We start from the raw sequence: 12,249 nt of genomic DNA on the forward strand, positions 1-12,249 counted from the left end.
GTAGGGAACTCCTCACATAGGGCTCCCTCCACAGAGGCAGATCAGAAACTCATCTATAACTTGGTCTTAAGAGAAATCTGAGACACATTGAAGCTAGACCACTTGCTTGCCCACGGCCACACAGCTAGTATGTGCCATAAACAGGATTTGAAGCCGTGTTTCTAATTCCAAGGCTGGCTGGTCCCACTACCTGATATGCCACATTGCCTTTCAGGCAAATGATGCAGTGTTACGAATTGAAAACAGTGTTGAGGTAAGAGTGGTTAAAATGGGGTGAGAATAATCAAGAACAAACAGCTTCTTGGAAATAAGCAGGTCAAACATGTTTGCAGGTTGATATGGTGAAATAAAGTATTTTTGAAAGGAGTGCAGTCAGTTTTCAAGTACCAACAGGATTTTCCCCCCTGAGCTATACTCATACAGGACGCTCAAGAGATTCCAGTTCTCACCAAACATTACCTGATTTAGAGCTGGAAGGTCAGCAGCAGAGCCAGGAATTCAAACCCATCTCCTCTGGCTGAAGTCATGCCTCTGAATCATGATTGTCAGGATCAGCTGTCTTGGCTGCTGCACATGCTTAATAAGTATTTGTTGGAACTGAACTCCTGCTCTTTTTCTTTTACAGACTTTATAAGTCCTATTTCTATAGCTCTTGGACACTTGCAATTACAACTCTTTCCTCACAGCCTTGTGATTATCCCCATTTTACCGGTGCAGAAACCGAGGTTCTGAGAGGCGAAATGATCTGCTCCTTATCACACAGCTGGTAATTTGTCAGAGGGAGGGACCGGAACCTAAGTCCTTCTGATTCCAGTTCCAGCGCTCTCTCTACTATACTGGTGCTACTCTTACTTAAATTAGCTGTACTGGTAAAAAAAAAAATAAGGACGAGTATTTCCACCTACTTATCTTTAAAGGGTAAAAGGACAATAAATGGCATGTTCCTAAAAGGGGGTAAAGGGTGAGTAGGCAGGATTTATAAAAATTGCGTGAAGGTAGAGCCATACAATTCTTACAAGCTTTTTCTTTTATCTCCCTTTGACCTAGTGCTTCCCACTTGAGCATCTTAAAAAGCCGCACAGATGTTCAGTCCAATTCAATAAGAAATCAGTCTCCCTTCCCCCCCACGCCAAAGAAAGACCACCAGAACTGGCGGATTTAGGTAATTTCCCTGATTGGCCACGGAGTTACCCGAAGGTCGGAGCAGGGAGAAATCGAGGGTCTTTAGGGTCCTCACTCTTTCTCCTCCAGCCATTGGCCCGAGCCCCTTCCTAGAAGGAGCTGCTCGTATTTCGCCAGCCTATTGGTCCCTTTTAAATTCTAGCGCCAGGGCCCATCTGCCAATAGTTACTACCTGAGCGCCCCGCCTCCGGCAAAGGCTCCGCCCTTTCGTGGAGTTGTCTTCTTGCGCATGCGTCCTGGGAGCTGACGTGCCTGGGTGGTCACAGAGCGCCTGTGCGGAAGGAGTGGCGGAAAGAGGGCCGACCCGGCTGTTGCTGAGGCTTCGGAAGCTGTGGCGACGGCGGCGGAAGCAGTACTGGCAGCAGGTTGTAGTTTTTGTTTTGGCCTCAACCCGCCAGCTGGTTCTCTGGGGCTGTTCCTGCCGGCCTGAGGAAGAGGAGGAGGAGGAGGATTGGCTGCATCTGTAGCCCGTATCTGATCGGGTGGAGGGGAGTGGGGAAACTAGAATTCGCGGGGCCAAGTCCCGGGACGGAGCATGGGGGGCTGGGCCCAGGCCCAGGTCCAGACCCAGGCCCAGGCCCAGGCCCTACCAATGCTGGGCCTCTGCCCCGCATCGTGTGATCGGCTGCCAGGGTGGCTGCGATGTTTGTAGGCCCCGGAGAAGGCTGCAGTATGAGCCTCCCCTTCTCCTTCTAGAGCCACCACCTCCTCCTGCTGCTTCCTTCTCTCCCCCTCTCCCTGTTCTGCAGTGAGTGGGAGCCGATAGAACCCAGAGCTGAGAACCGATCCTAGCCTCAGGCCATCCCCACATCCCGGTACCCAGCCTCCCGGCATGGCTCAGGAAAAAATGGAGTTGGACCTGGAGCTGCCGACTGCCACCGCCCCCCCTGATGGGGGCAGCCTGAGGAGGTCCAACAGTGCTCCCTTGATCCATGGCCTCAGGTGGGTAGGAAGTGGGGGTGGGGTAATACAGAGTTTAGGCTCCGGGCCCCCGGCAGGCCGCCTGCCCTCTCCAGTGCAACTGATAGACTCTGGACCCGGGGGCTTTTGAGGGCAACCAAGAAGTCTAGCTGCTGGGGGGCGGGGCAGAGGGGAGGGTTCGGAGAGGGAAGGCAGGCATGCTTACCAAAGGGTTAAGCAGGTCCGGTATGAGGGTGGGATGACAGTTTGGAGGAAGAGGACTCGAAGGGGGGAATCTGAGTACTTGCCTTGATGTAAAGTGACCTGCAGAGTTGGCTGCCCGCTTTGACAGGTTGTATGGCCTCCCTGATTCTGAGCAGTGAATGTCAATCTGAAACTTCCGGAGCTGGCTGGCTTCAACTTAACACCTGTTTCCAGAGGCATTGAGGGATTTGCCCTCCCTGTAATATTACAAAGAAAGAACCTACCCTAAAGCATGTTTTAACTGACAGTTTAATCATGAAGCCATTTCTCTTGAGGTGATTGGAAGTGATTTTGAAGTAGGAAATACTGTATTATTTACAGACCCTAAAGTTAGGTTCCAGGAATACTTTCATGCACTGAAGGATCTGTGATTGTATCCATGTGAGCCAGTGTGGGCACTCCATCTAAGGATGCAGATCACAACCCTTTCATTTAATGCCAGCCAAAAAACCCTTTGAAATGGAGTTTAGATTGAGGAAATTGTGAGATTAGAAGACTTAGGAAATTGTGTAATCTTAAACTTTAATGTTGGCTTGTTAACTGATCAAGTCATGTATTTTTAGAACATTAATGGGATTTTTGTATACATGTATTTCCAGATCTTTTCCATCACTATTTTATAAGTAGCAGTTTGCAAAATTCCATTTGACTAGAGAGCCAATTTATAAGGCCTTGTAGTTGTGGAATTCATCAAGAATATCCTATTTAAGCACAAAATGAAATGTGGAACAACCTGTTGAATATTTAATTGTATCAACCTAGGTGTATATGAAGTATTTTGACCAATATCCTTTTTCTTTGTTAATTTTTTAACTTGAGGGAAGGATGGCTTGGTCATTTGAAGTTGCTTTCACATGGCTAAGCTCAGTAGTTCAAAAAGTCCTTATGTTTCTGACAGACACTGGACTATGACTTATAGGAAATTTTATTATAGTAAATCATAACAATCTTGACCAAGATTTAGACTTTTCTAGAAATGTAGTATTGCTTCTTGAATCATGAGATACATAGTTCTTTTGTGTGATGAAGTATTCATTTGAGAGGGGGTATGTGCTAATGCAAAGAACAATGGAATAGGAATCTGGAGACCTCAGTAAGTCACTTAACCTGACTACAAAACAAGAAGGCTAAAACCTTTAGTCTATGATAATAGCTGAAAGTCTGAAAAAGAAAAACAAGTGAAAATGCCTTTGATAAAGAGATATGGTAACAGTTCTTCTTATTTTCCAGTGATAATTCACAGATTTTTCAGCCTTATGTAATCCGAACCCGGAGGAATAGTACAACAGTGATGAACCGTCACAGTCTGGTAAGTTTATCAGTAAATATATGAACTGCAGAGAATGTGCTGACCTGCACTGGTAGGAGTTTCCTATATACATATGAAATCACAGGTCCAGTCTCTATCCCTATCTGAACTGTTTTACTCTTCAGATATAGCTTTTCCTTAAAATTAAGGGTGAGATATATCATAGTAGCAAGAAATTTAGCATTCTGCTATTGTTGAAAAAGTTAATCAACCTATGAGGTTTTTGTTTAATGTTTACTCTGTAAGTAGCAATTTTCAATTTTGGAGACCTTGTAAAATTTATCTACTATGGGAATTTGTTTTTTAAAAGTAATTATCATTTGTTGGTATTTAGTTCTGAAGGAAGTCAATAATTAATTTTAAATTCTACCTCACAATGTTTCTAATTGTCTCAGTATGAAAAAAAATCAAAAATAGATTATATTATTTTATGATTCTCTATGGGATTATAATACTTTAAAAATATATAGACCCTTCTTAAAAAGTTTGCCTGCTATGTTTTGATGTTCTCTGAAGAGAACCTAATTTTTTTTAACTACTAAGGTTCTTGAGGAATATATTATTCCGTTACTAGTTGTTAGAGTTAAAAGAAATTAGAATGTGGTTTTATTAATCTATTTTCAATAATTCCCCCAAACACTGGGAAGAAAGGAGTTTATTTCCTTTATCAATGAAATCACAAGTCCAGTTCCTATTTCTCTCCTTATCCCCAAGCATTAAACATCTCCTATGTATCAAGCACCATTTGAGATGCAAACATTAACAGTGTACCCTTACTCTTATGTTGCTTAAGATGTAGGAAGATGAAACAAAGCTGTATTTCAAAATGAAGCATAAGGATACATACAAAGTTAGCCTGAGAAGTGTAAGGAGGGAAAAGTTATCCAAGGTAGTGATAGGGAAATTGTGGCTGGTTGAGAAGATAGCGTTGGAACTTGCTGGGCCTTAAAAGGAGAGTTCGGCAGGCACAGTCACCAGCAGCAAGAATTGGTAATATTGAAAGCAAAAAGAGGAAACAAATAGAATGAAAAACAGAAAAACCTAAAGCACAGCAGCTTGAAGCCATCTAATATAGGGGCAAATGACCTATGATGACAACTGAGGACATCATGATGGGAATCATGATCAACAAATCAACAAGCATAATAATGAGACTGTGTCATCAAGAAAAGTTTAAGTCATACTTAATATAGTAGAGTTCTCTACTTAATTGCTTTCCCCAATTGGTGAGATAGCATTGTGTGTGTGGGTAGGTGGGTGGGAGCAGTAACAGCATTAAACAACATTAAAAAGTAGCAACATTAAAATAGGGAAGCAACAACATTAAAAAGGGAAGATGTGTTCCTAAGTAGTCAAAATTCAGACTATAAAAGTTTAAAGTCAAGTCTTTAGAAACTTGAGAATTGAGTGGTGCTGGGCTGCTTAGGTACACTAAATAGACCCCTCCCTCCCTGAGGTGTTAAGACAAGACACATCTAGTTGAGGGAGAGACCCTTTGGATTTGTAGCCATGCAGAGAAATAGGAAGGGCCTCTCCTCATAGAACAAGAAAGAATCCAGTGCTATACTGAAAGGTGGATAGAAAAAAAAACTAATCTTTGTATCCTCAGAATTCCTCTAAACTCCTGTCATCTCTATATTGATCTTGAACAACTCAGATGAGTTTGGATATTTTGAGAGATGGGGTGGGAAGGGATTTATTGCCCACAGCTGAGGAAGGGTAGAATTCATCTTTGTAGCAGAACAAAGTACTGGAAAAATACTAAGTCCCAGTGCAGTGTGGTCAAGAGAAAGGGTAATTGCCTCCTGGAGCCCTAGACTATAGATCCAAATTCTCGTTTACTCTGCAAGACTGGCTAGGTGGGGCGACTAATGGGATATGACTTGACTTGGAGCAGTTGTGTAAGTTTTAAAACCTTGAAAATACTTTACATCTCTCCTGATATATAACAGCCTGACCAACAACATGATTTAACTTAAAGATATATAGAGAACTTGACTTTAGAATGGGTCTTAGCTGTAACACATTAAGGACAAAATGTTGGTTGGAACAGTCTTATTGGTGTGCTTATATTCTATTTGAAAGGATTTTTTAAGGTTTCCACCTAAATTTGTTGAAATAACCATTTAGTAAATAAACACCTGTGATATACAAAGAAATCTGGTTTTCTAGTGCATCTCAGAGCAAAAGCAGCAAATCCGATGTAGGTGTTAGAGACATATATAAACACCATCTGGAAATGACCAAATCATAAAAGGCAGAATGTTTAAAAAAAAGAATAGCATTTCCAGGCCACTGAGTGTAGGGTCAAAGGATGCCTGGCACTGAAGTAGCCTCCAGAGACATCATTGTAATTCAGCCCAGTACAATAATGGAGTTTGTAATACTGACCCTGAGCCATGAAGAAAAGATTAAATTATGTTCGACATAGCCATATTGATAATGAAAATAATTAATCCTCTAGAGCATTGGTGTCAAACTCAAATAGAAACAGGGGGGGCCCTAAACCATACATAGGGTTGCTGAGGGCTGCATTCTGACCTAGTAGTAAAATGTAATATTATCTGTGTCTTATTGAATTTGTATTTATTTTGTCATATGTTTCTCAATTCCATTTTAATCCGGTTCGGGCCACTTTTGGGAATGTAGTAGGCTTCATGCAGCCCTGGGGCCACATGTTTGATACCTTTGCTTTAGAGCACCCAGTCAGTTGGAATTCTGTGACTGAAGATGTTTACTGCCAGTGCATTGTGTAGATCCTGGGGGCTAGAGGGAATTTATAGAAGTGGACAGTAACTTGTGTTTCCATAGTGCATTCTTCAGGCAAATAATGTGAATAGGCAATGCAAGGAAGAAGCAACCGAATCTAAGATGATGTGACTTCTCAGTTGCTAAGTGTTGGAGCTGGAATTCCAACCCTCAGGTCTCTTGGCTACAAGTCCGATGCTTGTTCCATTTTGCCACCATGCTGCCGAGAATTGCACCTTTGCTACATCTGTTTCAGGAGTTGTGTTCCTTGACAGTACTATTTAAGTGGTAAATAGTCAATTCGTGAGGCCTTGTAGGAATGTATTTCATTAAGACTATTCTATTTAAGCACAAGATGGAACAACTAGAAAGAGCAGCCGTCGCCCACCGAACATGTGTTGAGTACATGAGCTACTTTGATTAGTTAGGTCTCCTCTTGTGAGATGAAAAGGCATGGGGGGAGGGGCTTCAGTCTACACAGTTGGGAGGGAATACAACAATGAGACCATGGATTCATCAAATTGTAAAAACACAAGGTGTAAAACAACTTGGTTTCCCAGCCCACAGCAGCTGAAGCATCAAATTCAGTGAGGTTGAGGGTGATTAGTTAGAAACAAGCACACTGATTGTAGTAAGAAGTGATAGCTTGTAGTCTGACAGCAAAGGATATAAACTCAATGCAAAGCAGATGGAACTCAAAATGCAGAGAAATTTGGTGCCTTTTAGCTTAGGGAAAAAGTCTGTGGCACCCCAGTAGCCCCTGAAGACATAACACTGTACAATACAATAATGTTTGCCAAAGACCTTGACATATTGAGAAAAGATTCACTTAGGTTCAGTATAAACTGTTTAAGACAGGGAAATGTGTATGTAATGTGTTTTTAAAAGATTTCCATTCCAAGTGGTTAAAACCTTAAGAGGGTGTAAGCAGATAAAAGTCTCATGTTGAACACTTTATTGCCAAAGGTGCAACATAAATTAGGTATTGTTTGGATTTGTTTTTTCCTAGCCAAAAAAAATCCTCTATTCTAGTACTTATGCCTTGTGTGCAGGGTGCTGCATATGTGGAATTAGAGAAATTTGAGGGTTGAAGGGGGTCCACAAGAGATGTGGAGTCTAATCCATGCTAGAAATAGAATCCCCACTACAATACGCCCAAGAAGTGGTCATCCCACTTTGGCTTGAAGAGAGAACTCATAGCACTTGCCTGGCTAGCCCATTCCACTCTTGGTTAACCCAGGAAGTTGTTCTTCACATCCAGCCAAATTTGCCTTTTTGTAATTTCAACCTGTTTCTAATTTTGCCTTCTAGGGCCAAAGAGAACAAGTCTAGACTCCCTTCCATATAACAGCCTTTAAAGTACTTGAAGATGGCTTTCATATCCCCACAGAGCCTTCTCTTTGCCATGCTAGACATGCTACATTCCAAGTTCCTTTATTTGATCCTCATAGGGTATGGACTTAAGGTCCCTCACCATTCTGTTTACGCTCTAAACATTCTCCAGCTTATCATCAGTGTTCTTCCTAAAATCTGGGACCCAGAACACCACTCAGTATTCCAAGAATAGTGCAATCAGGTCAGAGAATCATCACCTTGGTGTCCCTTCACTTTAGTCCAGTATTACATTTGTTTTTTAGGCTGCTACTGAGCTTTTTTTTTAGCTATTATAAATCCCTAGGTCCTTTTCAGATAAACTATTATCTAACCATACTACCTAGTGGTGAAATTGTGAAATTGATTTCTCAAGCACAAGTGTAAGACTTCATTTACACATTTTCATTAGATTCAGCCCAATTTTCAGATCTGTCAAGATCTTTTTGGATGCTGAGCCCATCACCCAGCGTATAAGCTATCCCTCCTAGCTTTGTGTCATCTGCAGATTTAATAAGGATGCTCTTTATGCTTTTATCTGAGTTATTGATAAAAATGTGAAACAGCACAGATCTCTGGAACACTTCGTGGGAGGCTCTTTTCGAGCTAATGTGAAGTCATTAATGGCTATTTCTTGAGTCAGGTCAGCTCTGAATCCATTTAATTGCACTATCTAACCTAAACCACATCTCTCCATCTTTTTCATATTTCTAAGCGATCTGCTAAGACCTAGGTAAACTATATCTATAGCATTCCCCTCGTCTACTGTTTTAGCAAGGGAACTGCCTGGTGAGGAAACTCTCCCCACCAATACAGGTAGGCAAACAATATTCTCTGCAACTTAATAGTAATAATTAGTATTCACATAGTACCTACTATGCGTCAGGCATTTTACAAATATCATCTCGTTTGATCCTCATAACATTCCTGGGAAGTAAGTGCTATACCTGTCCCCATTTTACAGTTGAGGAAACTGAGGCAAACAGGTAAAGTGATGTAATGACACACATAAGTTTGTGAGACTGGATTTGTACTCAGGTCTTCCTAACTTCAGGCCCAGCATTCTATTAATTTTGTCACCTAACTGCCTCTAAAGTCCTAGAGAACTGTCTAGAGCACTAAAAAGTTAAAGGGACTTGCCCAGGGTCACACAGCCACTATATGTGAGAAGTAGGACTTTAACTCAGGTCTTCCTGGCTCAGATGGTCTGATATAAACGACATAAATTAGAGGGAGATAACAGGTGGACTTTAGTGCTATTTGTTGTAGAGTGTGGCTGATGAAATCTCTAGAGAGAGAAAAGGGGTAGGCAAGGTAAGAGTCTTGACCACATTTGAAACCATCCCCTAGGCAGGAGATAGGAAAGCTGTGGGAACGATTCAGCTGCCCCTATCAAGGAGGGAAGGGGTAGCAGAAAGCACCTCCAGCTAACTCTGCCTTCCACAGGGATAGGCACTGGTGTCACAATAGCCACCTAGGCTTCAGGAACACTTGATGGCAAACACCAAGGCAAAACCTTTAACCTTAGAATCATAGGATTCAGAGCTAGAAGCAACCTTAGAAATTGTTATCACAATTATCAATGTTACTTATTTTCGATGACTTGAAAGTAGAACCAGAAGATGAGGCGGGTGACCCATAGCAAAAGTGAGAATGACAGGCTGACAGTCTTAAGTACTTCACTGGTATCCACAGAATATCAAATGACCCAGAGGAAGGCCTCTAGCATATTGGATAGATATTCTACAGAAGCCTTTTAGAAGGGCTGGGCAGGACAAAAAGGCACGGATAAGCTATGATCTGCTCCATGGAGGGAGTATATACATCACTGAGGTCATGGATCTAGCAAAGTCTCAAAAGAGAAGGGACACTAAAATTCTAGTACTTCATTGTGACTGCTTACTGTATTGGAATTGCTAAGAAGTCTACGTACCAGGAGGTTACAATGTGTTATAGTGAAAAGGGCAATGGACCTAGCAACCCTGTCCAACAAGGGAGCAACAATCCCATCCGCCAGTTCTTTGGATACTTGAGGATGGTAGTTCATCTGGGCCAGATGACTTCAATTCATCAAGGAATCTAATCTTGGGTATTGGTTCCACTTCTGTTCTATCCTTTCCAGTCCTGAAGTCATTGTCCTTGGCAGAGCAAATGGAAGCAGTGTAAGAATTGAGCTGCTCTGCTTTTGTTTGGGTTGTTAATTGTCATCCAGTCCCGTTGATCAACAGTCCTGTCCTTCCTTGGATCCTCCTCTTTTTCCAACATGGCTTAAACATCCTACTTTTTGATATTTTTAGCTCACCTTGGCTCATTTTGATTTAGCATTTCTCAAGTCAGGTCTGCTACTTAAATAACTGTGACCTTAGGCAAATCTCGTAACCTCTTTGACCCTCAGTTTTCCCATTTGTAAAATGGAGATGATATCTTTAAGCATGTGCTTCTTAAACTTCCTCCATAGAGGATCTAGTCAGCATTTAATGTCATTTAATATGTCTTGCTCCAGCAAGACACAGGTATGTAACTGAAGGAGAGGTACAGTTGTTGTTAGTAATAATGACAGCAAGAAAGGCAACATAATATGGTGGACCAGGAAGATCTGGGTCTAAGTCCTACCTCTCATGCAAAGTGACTGCATGTTCCTGGGCAAGTCACTTCACTTTGCAGTGTTCCAGGAAACACTCATATTCTACATTGCAGAATAGTTGCCAACGTACATCAGTGGAGAGACTCCCAATACCACTGAAATCCTAGGTCTGGACCAAATCCCAAACCCAACAACGTAAGTAATAAAGATCAGAAATCCAAGACAAGAGTGATTCGCAGAATGTGCCACGCAGTTTTGCTATTCATAAAAACATTCACAGATTTGTAAATATAGCTTACAGAGTCTTGGAGTGGCAAGAAAGCTGGCCTAGGAAGCAGGAGAGCAGTATTATAATCTTAGCTCTGCCACAGCTGAATGAATGACTGGGCAAGACACTGCTTTTCTGGTCCTCACTTTCATCCTCTGTAAAATGATGGGATTAAACTAGCTTGGGGTGGGAAACCTGCAGCCTTGAGGCCACACGTGACCCTCTAGGTCCTCAAGTGCAGCCCTTTGAATCCAAACTTCACTGAACAAAGCCCCTTAATAAAAGGATCTGTTCTGTAAAACTTGGACTCAGTCCAAAGACTGTACCCGAGGACCTAGAAGGCCACATGTGGCCTCGAGGCTGCAGGTTCCCCACCCCAGGACTAGCTGATCCTAAAGGTCCTGCCCCACTCTACAATTAAATGCTTCTGTGAGGGGCCATTAATTTGAGGTTTTTAAAAGAGTAAATGTGATCTGTGGACCTTTCAGCTTTTATCTGGTCCATCTCTGTGTAGTTGTTGATGCCTTACCAGGAAAAACTTAGATGCCCCAGAACTAGGTAGAAGACATTATGGTGCCCATGATATTAGCTCCAGAGAACAGGAGAGATGTGGTCCTTGCTGTGAAAAGCTGACAGAAGTAGATGTGGTGATGCATTGATGAAATAATATGCCTAGGCAAGTGCTTACTATGTGCCCAGCACTGTGCTGAGAACACTGGTGGGTAAGATTTAGAGCCAGAAGATATCTGTTCCAGGGCTTCTTAACCTGAGGTTTGTGTATTAAAAAAAAAAAATTGAAAACCGTAAATATATTTTAATATATTCTAATATAATTTGTTTTCTTTGTATTGTATTATTTTGTGCATTTGATAACATTGTTGTAAGAAGGCCATAGTCTTCACTAGACTGCCAAAAGGGTCCATGCCACAAAAAGATTAAGAACTCCAGTCTAGGCTAACTTCCTTATTTTATGATTAGGAAACTGAGGCGTGGAAAGGTCAGGTGATTTGTTCTAGGTCTAGCTAGTAAGCTAGTAAGGAAAACTAGGATTTTAACCTAGGTCCACATACAGAAGCTTAGCTTTTTGGTGCAACAAGATTTAAAGAGACATGTATATAATGCCCAAAGCATCCTGGTAAGGGCCAGTTAGAACTTTGAAAAGAGTGACACCTAGTGGTCTTTTAGGAATAATTTACAAATAACAAACTCCTTTTTTTCTCCTTTTTTTATAGGTCCCTGAATTCTAAAATAAGCCTCAAATTCTCTTAGTAACTTGGTCCATTTTCTAAGATGTTACTAAATTTTTGATCAGTTACCTGATTGTTTAATGTCTTAGAAGAATGTTAAATTTCTGACATCTTCTCAAGACATATACTAGTCATAACAAGTGACTCAGTTATTTAGATTGCCTGTATTCTTTCTGGCCTATGTACATGTCCTTAGGGGGAACAAAAACCTTACAATATCATCAGATTTTGTACCTAAATTCTTTTTATTTTTTTCCCAACCTCTTTTCGACAATTCTTGTTTTTGTTTTCTTAACTCTTAGTTTGTTTAAACAGGGTACAGAAGTCTTAGTGCAGTCTGTAAGCTTTGCTAGCTTAAAACTATGCTAAGACTTCC

The 12,249-nt window shown here is 41.5% G+C and overlaps 1 protein-coding gene across 2 annotated transcripts in view; it reads left to right on the top strand.

Annotated features, from left to right (window-relative positions):
• The first annotated feature begins 1,485 nt into the window (after positions 1 to 1,485).
• Positions 1,486 to 12,249, top strand: part of LOC118832755 (protein FAM122B-like) — a 94,588-nt gene continuing 83,824 nt past the window's right edge. Inside the window, exons 1-2 of one of the 2 annotated variants that reach the window (XM_036740097.1) lie at positions 1,486 to 2,124; positions 3,577 to 3,655. In XM_036740097.1, coding sequence (XP_036595992.1) covers positions 2,015 to 2,124; positions 3,577 to 3,655 — 189 coding nt within the window. In that variant the 5' untranslated portion in view covers positions 1,486 to 2,014. The remainder of the gene's footprint in view (positions 2,125 to 3,576; positions 3,656 to 12,249) is intronic. The other variant, XM_036740098.1, reaches the window with a different exon arrangement.

This window comes from Trichosurus vulpecula, chromosome X (assembly GCF_011100635.1).
Source record: "Trichosurus vulpecula isolate mTriVul1 chromosome X, mTriVul1.pri, whole genome shotgun sequence".
Lineage (NCBI taxonomy): Eukaryota > Metazoa > Chordata > Mammalia > Diprotodontia > Phalangeridae > Trichosurus > Trichosurus vulpecula.